General features: G+C 40.2%; 1 protein-coding gene across 1 annotated transcript; it reads left to right on the top strand.

Annotated features, from left to right (window-relative positions):
* The first annotated feature begins 530 nt into the window (after positions 1 to 530).
* On the top strand, positions 531 to 2,404 carry LOC134195911 (ATP-dependent DNA helicase PIF1-like). Its single transcript, XM_062665005.1, has 4 exons — positions 531 to 569; positions 640 to 1,262; positions 1,375 to 1,870; positions 1,961 to 2,404. Exons 1-4 carry the CDS (start codon positions 534 to 536, stop codon positions 2,378 to 2,380), a joined length of 1,575 nt encoding a protein of 524 aa, XP_062520989.1. The 5' UTR covers positions 531 to 533; the 3' UTR covers positions 2,381 to 2,404.
* The last annotated feature ends 20,553 nt before the right edge of the window (positions 2,405 to 22,957 follow it).

The raw sequence follows: 22,957 nt of genomic DNA, 5'->3' as shown, positions 1-22,957 counted from the left end.
CGCCCATAAAAATAGTGCAGAAACTTCTGATTAATAGTGTTGGACAGAGAGACTATTCTGCACAAGAAACATGTCACCTACTTTTGCAGCTGCCCATGTTTAGAGCATTGCGTGATTTTGTCACTCTGAGCCTGGATGGATCTCGGGAAGTAGATAGCAAACTAGACACCAACAGAGCTGTAACCATCGACTCCCAAGTAGATCACTATATTGCCCGTCCCACCACTGAACAGTTTGAAGATCTCACTCTCTTGCAGTTCATTCAGAAATACAGAATTCCAAAAAGGGTTGGCGATGGTCTTATACAAGGAAGAAAGGATGTTGTGGTGATCTGTCGTCCTTACTTCTCCCCAGATCCAAGTGGTTCACACTATGAGCAATATTGCAAGCAGAAGCTCATGATGTACCAGCCGTTCCGACAACTGGAGCAACTTCTAGAAGGGGTAGACAACTATGCTGCAGCATATTCCCTCTTTCTTCAATCGGGTGCTTCTCCACCATCCCTTGCAGATGACATCCATCGACTTGAGGCAATGGAAAGAACAGATTGCGCAACAAATCTAGAGGAGGTAAGTTTACGTTCTATAATGAGTCTAAAACAATTAGCATATCAACTGTGGTAATCTTGGCACATTATAGGAACAAGTAGCTGAGGAGAGTAACCGGATTGTATCAAGCACAGTGCAGGATTGGATGCTGCTATGCCAGCACACACCTCAGTTTTTAAATTTAGTCGATGAGAGAAGACATGTTGACTGGTCACTAGCTGCCAAAACTTATGAAAATCTTGACAAAATGCCACACTTTATCGCTCAACACCGCCAGTTTTACGTGCCTCAACATACAAACACGGTCGCTGATCCTGAGCGTCTTCAAGGCAACCAGCTTCATGCTTACAACATTGTCCGTGAGCATTTTGAAAATGGATCATCGTGCAAGCAGCCGCTCAGAATGATTGTCTCTGGTACAGCAGGAACTGAAAAGTCATACCTCATTCAGTGCTTGAAACGTCTTCTGGGAAACGTCCTTCGTGTCGCAGCCCCTACTGGAGTAGCTGCATTCAATGTGGATGGCTACACCCTCCACGCTCTGTTAGGGCTTCCCATCAAAGGAGACTTTAAAGAGCTCGAGAGCAACCGCCTTCGAAACATCCAAGAATCACTGGCAGCTGTAGAATACATCATCATTGATGAGATGTCCATGGTAGGCAGAAAGCTTTTTGGTCAAGTAGACAGACGCTTGCGTCAGGTGTTTCCCCACAGGTGAGCAAAGATATATATATATATATATATATATATATATATATATATATATATATATATATTATAAATAGATTGAATTACATTTATATTATCAACTTTGTTTTACTTACAGAGCAGCTGAACTTTTCGGTGGATGCTCCTGCTTACTTATTGGTGATTGGGGTCAGTTACCTCCTGTCATGGATCTGCCACTATACACTACAGAGTCTCGAACAGAACTGTCTGATCTCGGAAGTGCCAACTATTGTATGTTCGATTGTGCCATTGTACTAGATCAAGTGATGAGGCAGGCTGGACTAGATTCCGATCAACAAATTTTCCGCAACCTGCTTCTCCGTTTGAGAAATGCTGAGTCAACCATTGATGATTGGAGACATCTCATGAGACAGACGCCAGCTGAAGTGGAAGACATTGCACCGTTTACTGGTGCCCTGCATCTATACACCACTACCGAAGCTGTTGCCGAGCACAATAACAGCAAGCTGCGTGCGAGTGACTACCCGGTAGCCACAATCAAGGCTCTCAATTCAGGTGCAGATACATGCAAGGCCTCGGCTGATGATGCAGGTGGATTGGAGCCGATTGTCTGCATTGCTCATGCAGCCCGTGTCATGCTTACTGCCAATTTATGGGTTGAAGTTGGCTTGGTAAATGGCGCCATTGGCACAGTAGTTGCAATATGTTATATGGATGCCCAGAATCCGCCGCAATTGCCTGTAGCAGTAACCGTAAAATTTGACAACTACACAGGTCCTACTCTCCCAGACGGCACTGTCCTCATCGCTCCACTTCGTCGCAGCTGGTTCTCAACCAGCCAACAGTGTTCTCGCCTTCAGCTGCCTCTTAAGCTAGCCTGGGCTATCACCATTTATAAGGCCCAAGGTATGACAATCAATAAAGTAGTCATCGATGTGGGAAAAAGGGAATTTGCTTCTGGGTTGACATTTGTGGCATGTTCACGTGTTCGTCGCCTCAACGACTTGCTATTTGTTCCTCCCTTTCCATTTCAACGAATAGCCACCTCTAGCAAGAGCAGTCGCCTCAATGACAGGTTGAAGGAAGATGCTAGGCTGCAACAGCTGAGTGCTACTTCAGCAAATCGAGCAATTGTATTGTAATGCTGTAGCAAGGAGAGCACCAAAGGTGGGGCAAAAGGCAAAAAACATTGTGTAACCACACTTAATCGCTCTGGTACTGTATCCTCGCGATGCACAACCGCTCAGGAAATATAGCGTCGTTGGCTGCGCAGCAATGAAAGATGTTCTTACTGCGCATGATCAGCTACAGTGCGTTTGAAATTTTTGACTTAGCTTACGAAAGAAAGTTTGCACAGAGTCGGCAAAAAATCTCTCGGTCTTTCGGTTATGACCGTCGTGGGTTTAGCTGGGTGTATGTTACTGTACGGCTAGAGGAGCGTCACGTCCTAAGATTTTGCGAAGAGCTGGGCGTGGCTACGTGCCATGTCTTAAACGCAAACATATCATGCACTCTAATAAAAACAGAACACCATCGCTCGCCAAACACAATGCTAACCGAGCATTTACTAGTATTTATTGGCGAGCGAAGCGAGCCTCTCTCTTGTCATGTCAATTGAGCTCGAGATATATTATATTTATATATTTATATATTTATATATTTATATATATACGTACGTCAGCACATGGATTTACGGCAAAACAGAAAGACAAATCGACAAAACGACGATGCCAGATAAATGCAATTTTGACTCCGTAACATATGCGCTAAAAATTGAAGCATGAGACCTCTTTTGAGGGGTCGACTCAATTGTAATTTCTTGGCGAGGAGAGTCAAACGACTCTCGATTTTGCTCCCTTACGCGACTAAAGAGAAAAGGAGACTGATTCGTGACAAAACGGAATGAAAAAGAAAAGCTAAAAGAAGAGAAAAGTCTGTTTTTTGAGTTTCGGCGCATTACTTTGATAGAAATTATTGCTACGCAACCACTGTCACGTGACTATGCGATCATTGTTACGCGACTATCTCAGTAAACGAGTGAGACGACTGAAGCGTGAACGAAGAATTGAAGACAACTATAGTGTTTTGCGTTCAATTATCTGAACTCAGCGTTCAGTTACCCGATTCAGGCAAGCAATTATCCGAATTGAGCGTTCAGTTATCCGATTCGGGCATTCAATTATCCGATGTTCTGTTCTAATTAGAAGTACCGAATATAGAAATAATTATTTTAGTCGCACATTTCTTTCATGACGTCTTTCTAAGATGCTCACTCACGTTTCAGCTGAACAAGAAATGATTGATTCAAGAAAGGTGGGAAGGTGAAGCAGTGAAATTCGAGCTCTTGATTAGCTAAAAACCAGCTGCGACGCATGATGGACTGTTGCATGGTATCACGCAAGACGCGCGATTTACAAAGTATGCGGGTTACACCACGATTGACGGAGCAAGGCGTTGTTGTAGGCTTCCTAGATATGTACATTTAGTTCGCTCACAACAGCTCAGCTGGACCTTCGTGGAAACGTGGTACAGCAAGATTAGTGCAAAGGAAATTATCGTACAACACACGCTAAAAGTTTACGCTAAAGTCAAGATTAATTACAAATTATTGCGTCTATACAGCTGATGAATGATGATATTTGAGCAGCTGCCCAACCGCAGACTATGTAAGTTATTTAGTTGCACAACAGCCATTAGCAACGGATAATTGAACGCCTGAATCGGATAATTGAACGCAAAATACTTTAGAAGAGCAACTGAAAGTCTATTTCCTGAGTTCCCGCGTTTGTTTGACAGTAACTATTGCTACGTAACGCAACCATTGTTACGCGAATTGGTAAAGACAAAACACCATTGCTCGCCAAACACAATGCTAACCGAGCATTTACTAGTATATTTATATATTTATTGGCGAGCGAAGCGAGCCTCTCTCTTGTCATGTCAATTGAGCTCGAGATATATTTTATTTATTGGCGAGCGAAGCGAGCCTCTCTCTTGTCATGTCAATTGAGCTCGAGATATATTATATTTATATATTTATATATTTATATATTTATATACTTATATATATACGTACGTCAGCACATGGATTTACGGCAAAACTGAAAGACAAATCGACAAAACGACGATGCCAGATGAATGCAATTTTGACTCCGTAACATATGCGCTAAAAATTGAAGCATGAGACCTCTTTTGAGGGGTCGACTCAATTGTAATTTCTTGGCGAGGAGAGTCAAACGACTCTCGATTTTGCTCCCTTACGCGACTAAAGAGAAAAGGAGACTGATTTGGGACAAACGGAATGAAAAAGAAAAGCTAAAAGAAGAGAAAAGTCTGTTTTTTGAGTTTCCGCACGTTACTTTGATAGAAATTATTGCTACGCAACCATTGTCACGTGACTATGCGATCATTGTTACGCGACTATCTCAGTAAACGAGTGAGACGACTGAAGCGTGAACGAAGAATTGAAGACAACTAGAGTGTTTTGCGTTCAATTATCTGAACTCAGCGTTCAGTTACCCGATTCAGGCAAGCAATTATCCGAATTGGCCGTTCAGTTATCCGATTCGGGCATTCAATTATCCGATGTTCTGTCCTAATTAGAAGTACCAAATATAGAAATAATTATTTTAGTCGCACATTTCTTTCATGACGTCTTTCTAGGATGCTCACTCACGTTTCAGCTGAACAATAAATGATTGATTCAAGAAAGGTGGGAAGGTGAAGTAGTGAAATTCGAGCTCTTGATTAGCTAAAAACCAGCTGCGACGCATGATGGACTGTTGCATGGTATCACGCAAGACGCGCGATTTACAAAGTATGCGGATTACACCAAGATTGACGGAGCAAGGCGTTGTTGTAGGCTTTCTAGATATGTAGATTTAGTTCGCTCACAACAGCTCAGCTGGACCTTCGTGGAAACGTGGTACAGCAAGATTAGTGCAAAGGAAATTATCGTACAAGACACGCTAAAAATTCACGCTAAAGTCAAGATTAATTACAAATTATTGCGTCTATACAGCTGATGAATGATGATATTTGAGCAGCTGCCCAATCGCAGACTATGTAAGTTATTTAGTTGCACAACAGCCGTTAGCAACGGATAATTGAACGCCTGAATCGGATAATTGAACGCCTGAATCGGATAATTGAACGCAAAATACTTAGAAGAGCAACTGAAAGTCTGTTTCCTGAGTTCCCGCGTTTGTCTAACAGAAACTATTGCTAGGAACGTAACCATTGTTACGCGAATAGGCAAACACAGAACACCATCGCTCGCCAAACACAATGCTAACCGAGCATTTACTAGTTGTAAACATCAAAGCTAATACAGTAAACGTTATATCACTATAACAAATTAGTAACTAAAAGTTCAAGATAAATGACCATAGTGTAGGATTTATGTCTGTTTGTATGTTTGTTAGTGTGTCTGTCCACCTGTCTGTCAATGTGTCTGTCTGTCTGTCTGTCAGGATGTCTGTCTGTCAGTGTGTCTGTCTGTCTGTCTGTGTATCAGTGTATCTGCCTGTTTGTCTGTCTGTCCGTCTGGCTGTCAGTGTTTTGTTCCTTGGTGTGTCTGTCCATCTGTCTGTCCATCTGACTGTCCGTATGTCTGTCAGTTTTTCTGTCAGTGTGTCTGTGAGTCAGTCAGTGTGTCTGTCTGTCGGTCAGTGTGTCTGTCTGTCTGTCAGCGTGTCTGTCTGTCTGCCAGCGTGTCTGTCTGTCTGTTTGTTGGCGAGCGAAGCGAGCCTCTCTCTTGTCATGTCAATTGAGCTCGAGATATATTATATTTATATTTATATATTTATATATTTATATATTTATATATATGCGTACGTCGGCACTTGTCATATGGATTTACGGCAAAACGGAAAGATGGATCGACAAAACGACCATGCCAGATGAATGCAGTTTTGACTCCGTAACATATGCGCTAAAAATTGAACCATGGAACCTCTTTCGAGGGGTCGACTCAATTGTAATTTGTTGGCGATAAGAGTCAAATGACTCTCGATTTTGCTCCCGTACGCGACTAACGAGAAAAGGAGACCGATTAGTGACAAACGGAATGAAAAGGAAAAGCTAAAAGAAGAGAAAAGTCTGTTTTTTGAGTTTCCGCGCGTTACTTTGATAGAAATTATTGCTACGCAACCATTATCAGGTGACTATGCGATCATTGTTACACGACTATCTCAGTAAACGAGTGAGACGATTGAAGCGTGAACGAAGAATTGAAGACAACTATAGTATTTTGCGTTCAATTATCCGAACTTGGCGTTCAGTTACCCGATTCAGGCAAGCAATTATTTGAATTGGGCGTTCAGTTATCTGATTCGAGCATTCAATAATCCGATGTTCTGTCCTAATTGGAAGTACCAAATATAGAAATAATTATTTTAGTCGCACATTTCTTTCATGACGTCTTTCTAGGATGCTCACTCACGTTTCAGCTGAACAATAAATGATTGATTCAAGAAAGATGGAAAGGCGAAGTAATGAAACTCGAGCTCTTGATTAGCTATAAACCCGCTCCAACGCATGACGGACTGTTGCATGGTATCACGCAAGAGGCGTGATTTACAAAGTATGCGGATTACACCACGATTGACGGAGCAAGGCGTTGTTGTAGGCTTCCTAGATATGTAGATTTAGTTTGCTCACAACAGCTTAGTTAGACCTCCGTGGAAACGTGGGACAGCAAGATTAGTGCAAAAGAAATTATCCTACAATACACGCTCAAATTCACGCTAAAGTCAAGATTAATTACAAATTATTGCGTCTATACAGCTGATGAATGATGATATTTGAGCAGCTGCCCAACCGCAGACTATGTAAGTTATTTAGTTGCACAACAGCCGTAAGCAACGGATAATTGAACGCAAAATACTATAGAAGAGCAACTGAAAGTCTATTTCCTGAGCTCCCGCGTTTGTTTGACAGAAACTATTTCTACGTAACGCAACCATTGTTACGCGAATTGGTAAAGACAAAACACCATCGCTCGCCAAACACAATGCTAACCGAGCATTTACTAGTATATTTATATATTTATATATTTATATATTTATATATATATACGTGCGTCAGCACTTGTCATGCGGATTTACGGCAAAACAGAAAGACAAATCGACAAAACGACGATGCCAGATGAATGCAATTTTGACTCCGTAACATATGCGCTAAAAATTGAAGCATGGAACCTCTTTTGAGAAGTCGACTCAATTGTAATTTCTTGGCGAGGAGAGTCAAACGACTCTCGATTTTTCTCCCTTACGCGACTAAAGAGAAAAGAAGACTGATTTGGGACAAACGGAATGAAAAAGAAAAGCTAAAAGAAGAGAAAAGTCTGTTTTTTGAGTTTCCGCGCGTTACTTTGATAGAAATTATTGCTACGCAACCATTGTCACGTGACTATGCGATCATTGTTACGCGACTATCTCAGTAAACGAGTGAGACGACTGAAGCGTGAACGAAAAATTGAAGACAACTAGAGTGTTTTGCGTTCAATTATCTGAACTCAGCGTTCAGTTACCCGATTCAGGCAAGCAATTATCCGAATTGGCCGTTCAGTTATCCGATTCGGGCATTCAATTATCCGATGTTCTGTCCTAATTAGAAGTACCAAATATAGAAATAATTATTTTAGTCGCACATTTCTTTCATGACGTCTTTCTAGGATGCTCACTCACGTTTCAGCTGAACAATAAATGATTGATTCAAGAAAGGTGAGAAGGCGAAGCAGTGAAATTCGAGCTCTTGATTAGCTAGGAACCTGCGACAACGCATGATGGACTGTTGCATGGTATCACGCAAGACGCGCGGTTTACGAAGTATGCGGATTACACTACGATTGACGGAGCAAGGCGTTGTTGTAGGCTTCCTAGATATATAGATTTAGTTTACTCACAACAGCTTAGTTAGACCTCCGCGGGAACGTGGTACACCAAGATTAGTGCAAAAGAAATTATCGTACAACACTTACTAAATATTTACACTAAAGTCAAGATTAATTACAAAATTATTGCGACTAGACAGCTGATGAATGATGATGTCTAATCGGCTGCCCAACCGCAGACTAGGTAAGTTATTCAGTTTTCCATGATATTGCACAACAGCCCCTGGCAACGGGTAAATAAACGCCCAATTCGGATAATTGACCAACTCATTCGTATAACTGAACGCAAAATACTATAAAAGAGCAACTAAAAGTCTACAAATTATTGCGTCTATACAGCTGATGAATGATGATATTTGAGCAGCTGCCCAACCGCAGACTATGTAAGTTATTTAGTTTTCCATGATATTGCACAATAGCGGTAAGCAACGGATAATTGAATGCATGAATCGGATAATTGAACGCCTGAATAGGATAACTGAACACCGGATTCGGATAATCGAACGCAAAATACTATAGAAGAGCAACTGAAAGTCTGTTTCCTGAGTCAACGCGTTTGTTTGACAGAAACTATTGCTACGTAACGCAACCATTGTTACGCGAATAGGTAAAGACGGAACTCCATCGCTCGCCAAACACAATGCTAACCGAGCATTTACTAGTATATTTATATATTTATATATTTATATATATACGTACGTCAGCACATGGATTTACGGCAAAACAGAAAGACAAATCAACAAAACGACGATGCCAGATTAATGCAATTTTGACTCCGTAACATATGCGCTAAAAATTGAAGCTTGGGACCTCTTTTGAGAAGTCGACTCAATTGTAATTTCTTGGCGAGGAGAGTCAAACGACTCTCGATTTTGCTCCCTTACGCGACTAAAGAGAAAAGGAGACTGATTTGGGACAAACGGAATGAAAAAGAAAAGCTAAAAGAAGAGAAAAGTCTGTTTTTTGAGTTTCCGCTCGTTACTTTGATAGAAATTATTGCTACGCAACCATTGTCACGTGACTATGCGATCATTGTTACGCGACTATCTCAGTAAACGAGTGAGACGACTGAAGCGTGAACGAAGAATTGAAGACAACTAGAGTGTTTTGCGTTCAATTATCTGAACTCAGCGTTCAGTTACCCGATTCAGGCAAGCAATTATCCGAATTGGCCGTTCAGTTATCCGATTCGGGCATTCAATTATCCGATGTTCTGTTCTAATTAGAAGTACCAAATATAGAAATAATTATTTTAGTCGCACATTTCTTTCATGACGTCTTTCTAGGATGCTCACTCACGTTTCAGCTGAACAATAAATGCTTGATTCAAGAAAGGTGAGAAGGTGAGGTAGTGAAATTCGAGCTCTTGATTAGTTAATAACCCGCTGCGACGCATGATGGACTGTTGCATGGTATCACGCAAGACGCGCGATTTACAAAGTATGCGGATTACACCACGATTGACGTCGCAAGGCGTTGTTGTAGGCTTCCTAGATATGTACATTTAGTTCGCTCACAACAGCTCAGCTGGACCTTCGTGGAAACGTGGTACAGCAAGATTAGTGCAAAGAAAATTATCCTACAACACACGCTAAAAATTCACGCTAAAGTCAAGATTAATTACAAATTATTGCGTCTAGACAGCTGATGAATGATGATATTTGAGCAGCTGCCCAACCGCAGACTGTGTAAGTTATTTAGTTGCACAACAGCCGTAAGCAACGGATAATTGAACGCCTGAATCGGATAATTGAACGCAAAATACTTTAGATAAGCAACTAAAAGTCTGTTTCCTGAGTTCCCGCGTTTGTTTGACAGAAACTATTGCGAAGTAACGCAACCATTGTTACACGAATTGGTAAAGACAGAACACCATCGCTTGCCAAACACAATGCTAACCGAGCATTTACTAGTATATTTATATATTTATATATTTATATACGTACGTCAGCACTTGTCATATGGATTTACGGCAAAACAGAAAGACGGATCGACAAAACGACGATGCCAAATGAATGCAATTTTGACTCCGTAACATATGTGCTAAAAATTGAAGCAAGGGACCTTTTCGAGGGGTCGACTCAATTGTAATATCTTGGCGAGAAGAGTGAAACGACTCTCGATTTTGCTCTCTTACGCGACTAAAGAGCAAAGGAGACTGATGCGTGAGAAACGGAATGGAAAGGAAAAGCTAAAAGAAGAGAAAAGTCTGTTTTTTTGAGTTTCCGCGCGTTACTTTGATAGAAATTATTGCCACGCAACCATTATCACGTGACTACGTGACCATTGTTACGCGACTATCTTAGTAAACGAGTGAGACGATTGAAGCGTGAACGAAGAATTGAAGACAACTAGAGTATTTTGCGTTCAATTATCCGAATCCAGCGTTCAATCATCCGATTCAGGCAATCAATTATCCGAATTGGGTGTTCAGTTATCCGACTCAGGTATTCAATTATCCGATGTTCTGTCTTAGAAGTACCAAATATGGAAATAATTATTTCAGTCTGATACGTAAAGTCAAAACGGCGCACATTTCTTTCATGCCGTCTTTCTATGATGCTCACTCACGTTTCAGCTGAACAATAAATGATTGATTCAAGAAAGATGGGAAGGCTAAGTAGTGAAATTCGAGCTCTTGATTAGCTAAAAACCCGCTACGACGCATGATGGACTGTTGCATGGCATCACGCAAGATGCGCGATTTACAAAGTATGCGGATTACACCACGATTGACGGAGCAAGGCGTTGTTGTAAGCTTCCTAGATATGTAGATTTAGTTCGCTCCCAACAGCTTAGTTAGACCTCCGTGGAAACGTGGGACACCAAGATTAGTGCAAAGGAAATTATCGTACAACACACGCTAAAAATTCACGCTATCATCATTCATCAGCTGTCTAGACGCAATAATTTGTAATTAATCTTGACTTTAGCGTGAATTATTAGCGTGTGTTGTACGATATTTTTCTTTGCACTAATCTTGGTGTCCCACGTTTCCACGGAGGTCTAACTAAACTGTTGGGAGCGAACTAAATCTACATATCTAGGAAGACTACAACAATGGTTTTATCCCGTCAATCGTGGTGTAATTCGCATATTTTGTAAACCGCGCGTCCTGCGTGATACCATGCAACAGTCCATCATGCGTCTTAGCAGGTTTTTAGCTAATCAAGAGCTCGAATTTCACTACTTCGCCTTCTCACCTTTCTTGAATCAATCATTTATTGTTCAGCTGAAACGTGAGTGAGCATCATAGAAAGACGTCATGAAAGAAATGTGCGCCGTTTTGACTCTACGTATCAGTCTGAAACAATTATTTCTATAAATTTAGTATTTCTAAGACAGAACATCGGATAATTGAATATCTGAGTCGAATAGTTGAATGCTCGAATCGGATAACTGAACGCCCAAATCGGATAATTGATTGCCTGAATCGGATAATTGAACGCAAAATACTATAATCGTCTTCAATTTTTCGTTCACGCTTCAATTGTGTCACTCGTTTACTAAGATAGACGCGGAACAATGGTCACGTAGTGACGTGATAATGGTTGCGTCACAATAATTTCTGTCAAAGTAACGCGCGGAAACTCAAAAAACAGACTTTTCTCTTCTTTTTAGCTTTTCCTTTCCATCCCGTTTGTCACGTATCAGTCTCCTTTGCTCTTTAGTCGCGTAAGAGAGCAAAATCGAGAGTCGTTTTACTCTTCTCGCCAAGAAATTACAATTAAGTCGACCCCTCGAAAAGGGTCCTTTACTTCAATTTTAGCGCATATGTTACGGAGTCAAAATTGCATTCATCTGGCATCGCCATTTTGTCGATCCGTCTTTCCGTTTTGCCGTAAATCCATATGACAAGTGCTAACGTACGCATATAAATATATAAATATATAAATATACTAGTAAATGCTCGGTTAGCATTGTGTTTGGCGAGCGATGGTGTTCTGTCTTTACCAATTCGCGGAACAATGGTTGCGTTACGTAGCAATAGTTTCTGTCAAAGAAACGCAGGGACTCAGGAAACAGACTTTCAGTTGCTCTTCTAAAGTATTTTGTGTTCAATTGTCCGATTCAGGCGCTCAATTATCCGTTGCTTACGGCTGTTGTGCAACTAAATAACTTACATAGTCTGCGGTTGGACAGCTGCTCAAATATCATCATTCATCAGCTGTATAGACTCAATAATTTGTAATTAATCTTGACTTTAGCGTGAATTTGTAGCGTGTGTTGTAGGATAATTTCCTTTGCACTAATCTTGGTGTCCCACGTTTCCGCGGAGGTCTAACTAAGCTGTTGTGAGCGAACTAAATCTACATATCTAGGAAGCCTACAACAACGCCTTGCTCCGTCAATCGTGGTGTAATCCGCATACTTTGTAAATCACGCATCTTGCGTGATACCATTCAACTGTCCGTCATGCGTTGGAGCGGGTTTATAGCTAATCAAGAGCTCGAGTTTCACTATTTCGCCTTCCCACCTTTCTTGAATCAATCATTTAGTGTTCAGCTGAAACGTGAGTGAGCATCCCAGAAAGACGTCATGAAATAAATGTGCGACTAAAACAATTATTTCTATATTTGGTACTTCTAATTAGGACAGAACATCGGACAATTGAATGCTTGAATCGGATAACTGAACGCCCAATTCTAATAATTGCTTGCCTGAATCGGGTAACTGAACGCCGAGTTCGGATAATTGAACGCAAAATACTATAGTTGTCTTCAATTCTTCGTTCACGCTTCCTAGATATGTAGATTTAGTTCGCTCCCAACAGCTTAGTTGGACCTCCGTGGAAACGTGGGACACCAAGATTAGTGCAAAGGATATTATCCTACAACACACGCTAAAAATTTACGCTAAAGTCAAGATTAATTACAAATTATTGCGTCTAGACAGCTGATGAATGACGATATTTGAGCAGCTGCCCAACCGCAGACTATGTAAGTTATTTAGTTGCACAACAGCCGTAAGCAACGAATAATTGAACGCCTGAATCGGATAATTGAACACAAAATACTTTAGAAGAGCAACTGAAAGTCTGTTTCCTGAGTTCCCGCGATTGTTTGACAGAAACTATTGCTACGTAACGCAACCATTGTTATGCGAATAGGCAAAGACAGAACACCATTGCTCGCCAAACACAATGCTAACTGAGCATTTACTAGTTGGCGAGTGTGGCGAGCTTCTCTCTTGTCATGTCAATTGAGCTCGAGATATATTTTATTTATATATTTATATATTTATGTATTTATATATTTATATATTTATATATTTATATATTTATATGCGTACGTCAGCACTTGTCATATAGATTTACGGTAAAACGGAAAGGCGGATCGAAAAAACCACGATGCCAGATGAATGCAATTTTGACTCCGTAACATACGCGCGAAAATTGAATAACGTGTCCCCTTTCGAGGGGTCGACTCGATTGTAATTTCGTGGCGATAAGAGTAAAACGACTCTCGATTTTGCTCCCTTACGCGACTAAAGAGCAAAGGAGACTGATACGTGACAAACGGAATGGAAAGAAAAAAGCTAAAAGAAGGGAAAAGTCTGTTTTTTGAGTTTCCGCGCGTTACTTTGACAGAAATTATTGTGACGCAACCATTATCACGTGACTATGCGACCATTGTTACGCGCCTATCTCAGCTAATAAACGAGTGAGACATTTAAAGCGTGAACGAAAAATTGAAGACAACTAGAGTATTTTGCGTTCAATTATCCGATTCAGGCAATCAGTTATCCGAATTGGGCGTTCAGTTATCCCATTCAGGCATTCAATTATCCGACTCCGGTATTCAATTATCCGATGTTCTGTCTTAGAAGTACTAAATTTATAGAAATAATTGTTTCAGTCTGATACGTAAAGTCAAAACGGCGCACATTTCTTTCATGACGTCTTTCTATGATGCTCACTCACCTTTCAGCTGAACAATAAATGATTGATTCAAGAAAGGTGAGAAGGCGAAGCAGTAAAATTCGAGCTTATGATTAGCTAGGAACCTGCTACAACGCATGATGGACTGTTGCATGGTATCACGCAGGACGCGCTGTTTACAAAGTATGCGGATTACACCACGATTGACGGAGCATGGCGTTGTTGTAGGTTTCTAGATATGTAGATTTAGTTCACTCACAACAGGTTAGCTAGACATCCGCGGGAACGTGGGACACCAAGATTAGTGCAAAAGAAATTATCGTACAACATTTACTAAATATTTACGCTAAAGTCAAGATTAATTACAAAATTATTGCGACTAGACAGCTGATGAATGATGATGTCTAAGCAGCTGCCCAACCGCAAACTAGGTAAGTTATTCAGTTTTCCATGATATTGCACAACAGCCCCTGGCAACGAGTAAATGAACGCCCAATTCGGATAATTGACCAACGGATTGGTATAACTGAACGCAAAATACTATAAATACTATAAATACTATAAATAGTTTACAAATTATTGCGTCTATACAGCTGATGAATGATGATATTTGAGCAGCTGCCCAACCGCAGACTATGTAAGTTATTCAGTTTTCCATGATATTGCACAACAGCGGTAAGCAACGGATAATTGAACGCATGAATCGGATAATTGAACGCCTGAATAGGACAACTGAACACCGGATTTGAATAATTGAACGCAAATTACTATAGAAGAGCAACTGAAAGTCTGTTTTCTGAGTCAACGCGTTTGTTTGACAGAAACTATTGCTACGTAACGCAACCATTGTTACGCAAATAGGTAAAGACAGAACACCATCGCTCGCCAAACACAATGCTAACCGAGCATTTACTAGTATATTTATATATTTATTGGCGAGCGAAGCGAGCCTCTCTCTTGTCATGTCAATTGAGCTCGAGATATATTTTATTTATATATTTATATATTTATATATTTATATATTTATATATTTATATATTTATATATTTATATGCGTACGTCAGCACTTGTAATATGGATTTACGGCAAAACGGAAAGACGGATCAACAAAACGACGATGCCAGATGAATGCAATTTTGACTCCGTAACATATGCGCGAAAATTGAAGTAAGGGCCCTTTTCGAGGGGTCGACGTAATTGTAATTTCTTGGCGAGAAGAGTAAAACGACTCTCGATTTTACACCCTTACGCTACTAAAGAGCAAAGGAGACTGATACGTGACAAACGGGATGAAAAGGAAAAGCTAAAAGAAGAGAAAAGTCTATTTTTTGAGTTTCCGCGCGTTACTTTGACAGAAATTATTGTGACGCAACCATTATCACGTGACTACGCGACCATTGTTACGCGACTATCTCAGTAAACGAGTAAGACAAGTGAAGCGTGAACGAAGAATTGAAGACAACTATAGTATTTTGCGTTCAATTAGCCGATTATCCGAATTGGGCGTTCAGGTATCCGATTCGGGCATTATCCTACTCAGATATTCAATTATCCGATGTTCTGTCTTAGAAGTACTAAATGTATAGAAATAATTGTTTCAGTCTGATACGTCAAGTCAAAATTGCGCACATTTCTTTCATGACGTCTTTCTATGATGCTCACTCACGTTTCAGCTGAACAATAAATGATTGATTGAAGAAAGGTGAGAAGACGAAGTAGTGAAATTCGAGCTCTTGATTAGCTAAAAACCTGCTAAGACGCATGATGGACTGTTGCATGGTATCACGCTGGACGCGCGGTTTACAAAGTATACAGATTACACCACGATTGACGGAGCATGGCGTTGTTGTAGGCTTCCTAGATATGTAGATTTAGTTCGCTCACAACAACTTAGTTAGACCTCCGCGGAAACGTGGGACACCAAGATTAGTGCAAAGGAAATTATAGTACAACACACATTAAAAATTCACGCTAAAGTCAAGATTAATTACAAATTATTGAGTCTAGACAGCTGATGAATGATGATATTTGAGCAGCTGCCCAACCGCAAACTATGTAAGTTATTCAGTTTCCATGATATTGCACAACAGCCGTAAGCAACGGATAATTGAACGCCTGAATCGGATAATTGAACACCAAATACTATAGAAGAGCAACTGAAAGTCTGTTTTCTGAGTTCCCGGGTTTGTTTGACAGAAACTATTGCTACGTAACGCCGCAACCATTGTTACGCGAATAGGTAAAGACAGAACACCATCGCTCGCCAAACACAATGCTACCCGAGCATTTACTAGTATATTTATATATTTATATGCGTACGTCAGCACTTGTCATATGGATTTACGGCAAAACGGAAAGGCGGATCGACAAAACGACGATGCCAGATGAATGCAATTTTGACTCCGTAACATATGCGCTAAAATTGAAGCAAGGGACCCTTTTCGAGGGGTCGACTTAATTGTAACTTTTTGGCGAGAAGAGTAAAACAACTCTCGATTTTGCTCCCTTACGCGACTAAAGAGAAAAGGAGACTGATACGTGACAAACGAGATGGAAAGGAAAAGCTAAAAGAAGAGAAAAAAATCTGTTTTTTTGAGTTTCCGCGCGTTACTTTGACAGAAATTATTGTGACGCAACCATTATCACGTGACTACGTGACCATTGTTACGCGACTATCTTAGTAAACGAGTGAGACAATTGAAGCGTGAACGAAAAATTGAAGACGATTATAGTATTTTGCGTTCTATTATCCGATTCAGGCAATCAATCATCCGATTTGGGCGTTCAGTTATCCGATTCGGGCATTCAATTATCCGATGTTCTGTCTTAGAAGTACTAAATGTATAAAAATAATTGTTTCAGACTGATTCGTAAAGTCAAAACGGCGCACATTTCTTTCATGACGTCTTTCTATGATGCTCACTCACGTTTCAGCTGAACAATAAATGATTGATTCAAGAAAGGTGAGAAGGCGAAGTAGTGAAATTCGAGCTCTTGATTAGCTAAAAACCTGCTAAGACGCATGATGGACTGTTGCATGGTATCACGCAGGACGCGCGGTTTACAAAATATGCGAATTACACCACGATTGACGGGATAAAACCGTTGTTGTAGTCTTCCTAGATATGTAGATTTAGTTCGCTCCCAACAGTTTAGTTAGACCTCCGTGGAAACGTGGGACACCAAGATTAGTGCAAAGAAAAATATCCTACAACACACGCTAAAAATTCACGCTAAAGTCAAGATTAATTACAAATTATTGCGTCTAGACAGCTGATGAATGATGATATTTGAGCAGCTGCCCAACCGCAGACTATGTAAGTTATTCAGTTTTCCGTGATATTGCACACAGCCGTAAGGAACGGATAATTGAACGCCTGAATCGGATAATTGAACGCCCAATTCGGATAATTGAACGCCAAATACTATAGAAGAGCAACTAAAAGTCTGTTTCCTTAGTTCCCGCGTTTGTTTGACAGAAACTATTGTCACGTAACGCAACCATTGTTACACGAATTATCACTCAATAGGTAAAGATAGAACACCATCGCTCGCCAAACACAATGCTAACCGAGCATTTACTAGTTAATTGGCGAGCGAAGCGAGCCTCTTTCTTGTCATGTCAATTGAGCTCGAGATATATTTTATTTATATATTTATATATTTATATATTTATATATTTATATACGTACGTCAGCACTTGTCATATGGATTTACGGCAAAACAGAAAGACGGATCGACAAAACGACGATGCCAAATGAATGCAATTTTGACTCCGTAACATATGTGCTAAAAATTGAAGCAAGGGACCTTTTCGAGGGGTCGACTCAATTGTAATATCTTGGCGAGAAGAGTGAAACGACTCTCGATTTTGCTCTCTTACGCGACTAAAGAGCAAAGGAGACTGATGCGTGAGAAACGGAATGGAAAGGAAAAGCTAAAAGAAGAGAAAAGTCTGTTTTTTTGAGTTTCCGCGCGTTACTTTGATAGAAATTATTGCCACGCAACCATTATCACGTGACTACGTGACCATTGTTACGCGACTATCTTAGTAAACGAGTGAGACGATTGAAGCGTGAACGAAGAATTGAAGACAACTAGAGTATTTTGCGTTCAATTATCCGAATCCAGCGTTCAATCATCCGATTCAGGCAATCAATTATCCGAATTGGGTGTTCAGTTATCCGAATCAGGTATTCAATTATCCGATGTTCTGTCTTAGAAGTACCAAATACGGAAATAATTATTTCAGTCTGATACGTAAAGTCAAAACCGCGCACATTTCTTTCATGACGTCTTTCTATGATGCTCACTCACGTTTCAGCTGAACAATAAATGATTGATTCAAGAAAGGTGGGAAGGCGAAGTAGTGAAACTCGAGCTCTTGATTAGCTAAAAACCCGCTACGACGCATGATGGACTGTTGCATGGCATCACGCAAGATGCACGATTTACAAAGTATGCGGATTACACCACGATTGACGGGATAAAACCGTTGTTGTAGGCTTCCTAGATATGTAGATTTAGTTCGCTCCCAACAGCTTAGTTAGACCTCCGTGGAAACGTGGGACACCAAGATTAGTGCAAAGGAAATTATCGTACAACACACGCTAAAAATTTACGCTAAAGTCAAGATTAATTACAAATTATTGCGTCTAGACAGCTGATGAATGATGATATTTGAGCAGCTGCCCAACCGCAGACTATGTAAGTTATTTAGTTGCACAACAGCCGTAAGCAACGGATAATTGAACGCCTGAATCGGATAATTGAACACAAAATACTTTAGAAGAGCAACTGAAAGTCTGTTTCCTGAGTTCCCGCGATTGTTTGACAGAAACTATTGCTACGTAACGCAACCATTGTTACGCGAATTTGTAAAGGCAGAACACCATCGCTCGCCAAACACAATGCTAACCGAGCATTTACTAGTATATTTATATATTTACATATTTATATGCGTACGTTAGCACTTGTCATATGGATTTACGGCAAAACGGAAAGACGGATCGACAAAATGGCGATGCCAGATGAATGCAATTTTGACGCCGTGACATATGCGCTAAAATTGAAGTAAAGGACCCTTTTCGAGGGGTCGACTTAATTGTAATTTCTTGACGAGAAGAGTAAAACGACTCTCGATTTTGCTCTCTTACGCGACTAAAGAGCAAAGGAGACTGATACGTGACAAACGGGATGGAAAAGAAAAGTTAAAAAGAAGAGAAAAGTCTGTTTTTTGAGTTTCCGCGCGTTACTTTGACAGAAATTATTGTGACGCAACCATTATCACGTGACTACGCGACCATTGTTCCGCGTCTATCTTAGTAAACGAGTGACACAATTGAAGCGTGAACGAAAAATTGAAGACGATTATAGTATTTTGCGTTCAATTATCCGATTCAGGCAATCAATTATCCGATTTGGGCGTTCAGTTATCCGATTCGAGCATTCAATTATTCGACTCAGGTATTCAATTATCCGATGTTCTGTCTTAGAAGTACCAAATTTATAGAAATAATTGTTTCAGTCTGATACGTCAAGTCAAAACGGCGCACATTTCTTTCATGACGTCTTTCTATGATGCTCGCTCACGTTTCAGCTGACCAATAAATAATTGACTCAAGAAAGATGAGAAGGCGAAGCAGTGAAATTCGAGCTCTTGATTAGCTAAAAACTCGCTAAGAAGCATGATAAACTGTTGCATGGTATCACGCAGGACGCGCGGTTTACAACGTATGCGGATTACACCACGATTGACGGATCAAGGCGTTGTTGTAGGCTTTCCAAATATGTAGATTTAGTTCGCTCACAACAGCTTAGTTAGACCTCCGCGGAAATGTGGAACACCAAGATTAGTGCAAAGGAAATTATTGTACAACACACGCTAAAAATTCACGCTAAAGTCAAGATTAATTACAAATTATTGAGTCTATACAGCTGATGAATGATGATATTTGAGCAGCTGTCCAACCGCAGACTATGTAACTTATTCAGTTTCCATGATATTGCACAACAGCCGTAAGCAACGAATAAATGAACGCCTGAATCGGATAAAATTGAACACCAAATACTATAGAAGAGCAACTGAAAGTCTGTTTCCTGAGTTCCCGCGTTTGTTTGACAGAAACTATTGCTACGTAACGCAACCATTGTTACACGAATTGGTAAAGACAGAACACCATCGCTCGCTAAACACAATGCTAACTGAGCATTTACTAGTATAGATAGATTGATTTATTTATTGGCGAGCGAAGCGAGCCTCTCTCTTGTCATGTCAATTGAGCTCGAGATATATTATATTTATATATTTATTGGCGAGCGAAGCGAGCCTCTCTCTTGTCATGTCAATTGAGCTCGAGATATATTTTATTTATATATTTATATATTTATATATTTATATATTTATATATTTATATATTTATATATTTATATGCGTACGTCAGCACTTGTCATATAGATTTACGGTAAAACGGAAAGGCGGATCGAAAAAACCACGATGCCAGATGAATGCAATTTTGACTCCGTAACATATGCGCGAAAATTGAATAACGTGTCCCCTTTCGAGGGGTCGACTCGATTGTAATTTCGTGACGATAAGAGTAAAACGACTCTCGATTTTGTTCCCTTACGCGACTAAAGAGCAAAGGAGACTGATACGTGACAAACGGAATGGAAAGAAAAAAGCTAAAAGAAGGGAAAAGTCTGTTTTTTGAGTTTCCGCGCGTTACTTTGACAGAAATTATTGTGACGCAACCATTATCACGTGACTACGCGACCATTGTTACGCGCCTATCTCAGCTAATAAACGAGTGAGACAATTGAAGCGTGAACGAAAAATTGAAGACAACTAGAGTATTTTGCGTTCAATTATCCGATTCAGGCAATCAGTTATCCGAATTGAGCGTTCAGTTATTCGAATTGGGCGTTCAGTTATCCCATTCAGGCATTCAATTATCCGACTCAGGTATTCAATTATCCGATGTTCTGTCTTAGAAGTACTAAATTTATAGAAATAATTGTTTCAGTCTGATACGTAAAGTCAAAACGGCGCACATTTCTTTCATGACGTCTTTCGATGATGCTCACTCACGTTTCAGCTGAACAATAAATGATTGATTCAAGAAAGGTGAGAAGGCGAAGCAGTAAAATTCGAGCTCTTGATTAGCTAGGAACCTGCTACAACGCATGATGGACTGTTGCATGGTATCACGCAGGACGCGCTGTTTACAAAGTATGCGGATTACACCACGATTGACGGAGCAAGGCGTTGTTGTAGGCTTCCTAGATATGTAAATTTAGTTCACTCACAACAGCTTAGTTAGACATCCGCGGGAACGTGGGACACCAAGATTAGTGCAAAAGAAATTATCGTACAACATATACTAAATATTTACACTAAAGTCAAGATTAATTACAAAATTATTGCGACTAGACAGCTGATGAATGATGATGTCTAAGCAGCTGCCCAACCGCAGACTAGGTAAGTTATTCAGTTTTCCATGATATTGCACAACAGCCCCTGGCAACGGGTAAATGAACGCCCAATTCGGATAATTGACCAACTCATTCGTATAACTGAACGCAACATACTATAAAAGAGCAACTAAAAGTCTACAAATTATTGCGTCTATACAGCTGATGAATGATGATATTTGAGCAGCTGCCCAACCGCAGACTATGTAAGTTATTCAGTTTTCCATGATATTGCACAACAGCCGTAAGCAACGGATAATTGAACGCATGAATCGGATAATTGAACGCCTGAATAGGATAACTGAACACCGGATTTGGATAATTGAACAACGGATTCGGATAATCGAACGCAAAATACTATAGAAGAGCAACTGAAAGTCTGTTTCCTGAGTCAACGCGTTTGTTTGACAGAAACTATTGCTACGTAACGCAACCATTGTTACGCGAATTGGTAAAGACGGAACACCATCGCTCGCCAAACACAATGCTAACCGAGCATTTACTAGTATATTTATATATTTATATATTTATATATTTATATATATACGTACGTCAACACTTGTCATATGGATTTACGGCAAACAGAAAGACAAATCAACAAAACGACGATGCCAGATGAATGCAATTTTGACTCCGTAACATATGCGCTAAAAATTGAAGCATGGGACCTCTTTTGAGGGGTCGACTCAATTGTAATTTCTTGGCGAGGAGAGTCAAACGACTCTCGATTTTGCTCTCTTACGCGACTAAAGAGAAAAGGAGACTGATTTGTGACAAACGGAATGAAAAAGAAAAGCTAAAAGAAGAGAAAAGTCTATTTTTTGAGTTTCGGCGCGTTACTTTGATAGAAATTATTGCTACGCAACCATTGTCACGTGACTATGCGATCATTGTTACGCGACTATCTCAGTAAACGAGTGAGACGATTGAAGCGTGAACGAAGAATTGAAGACAACTAGAGTATTTTGCGTTCAATTATCTGAACTCAGCGTTCAGTTACCCGATTCAGGCAAGCAATTATCCGAATTGGGCGTTCAGTTATCCGATTTGGGCATTCGATTATCTGACATACAGTTATCTGATGTTCTGTCCTAATTAGAAGTACCAAATATGTAAATAATTATTTTAGTCGCACATTTCTTTCATGACGTTTTTCTATGATGCTCACTCACGTTTCAGCTGAACAATAAATGATTGATTCAAGAAAGGTGGGAAGGCGAAGTAGTGAAATTCGAGCTCTTGATTAGCTAAAAACCAGCTGCGACGCATGATGGACTGTTGCATGGTATCACTCAAGACGCCCGATTTACAAAGTATGCGGATTGCACCATGATTCACGGAGCAAGGCGTTGTTGTAGGCTTCCTAGATATGTACATTTAGTTCGCTCACAACAGCTTAGTTAGACCTCCGTTGAAACGTGGGACACCAAGATTAGTGCAAAAGAAATTATCCTACAACACACGATCAAA

The sequence above is a fragment of the Corticium candelabrum genome, chromosome 20 (genome assembly GCF_963422355.1).
Source record: "Corticium candelabrum chromosome 20, ooCorCand1.1, whole genome shotgun sequence".
NCBI classification, from domain to species: Eukaryota; Metazoa; Porifera; class Homoscleromorpha; order Homosclerophorida; family Plakinidae; genus Corticium; species Corticium candelabrum.
The sequence above is the reverse complement of the archived record's forward strand: the minus strand, read 5'-3'. Positions and strand labels throughout refer to the sequence as shown.

What these genes read in the sequence shown, in the direction of transcription:
- LOC134195911 (XM_062665005.1), top strand. Translation starts at nt 534, where the DNA reads ATGGAAAGAACAGATTGCGCAACAAATCTAGAGGAG. An exon ending in GCGCAACAAATCTAGAGGAG is followed by an intron (nt 570 to 639) that starts GTAAGTTTACGT and finishes GGCACATTATAG; the next exon opens with GAACAAGTAGCTGAGGAGAG. An exon ending in GCATTGCTCATGCAGCCCGT is followed by an intron (nt 1,871 to 1,960) that starts GTCATGCTTACT and finishes ATGGATGCCCAG; the next exon opens with AATCCGCCGCAATTGCCTGT.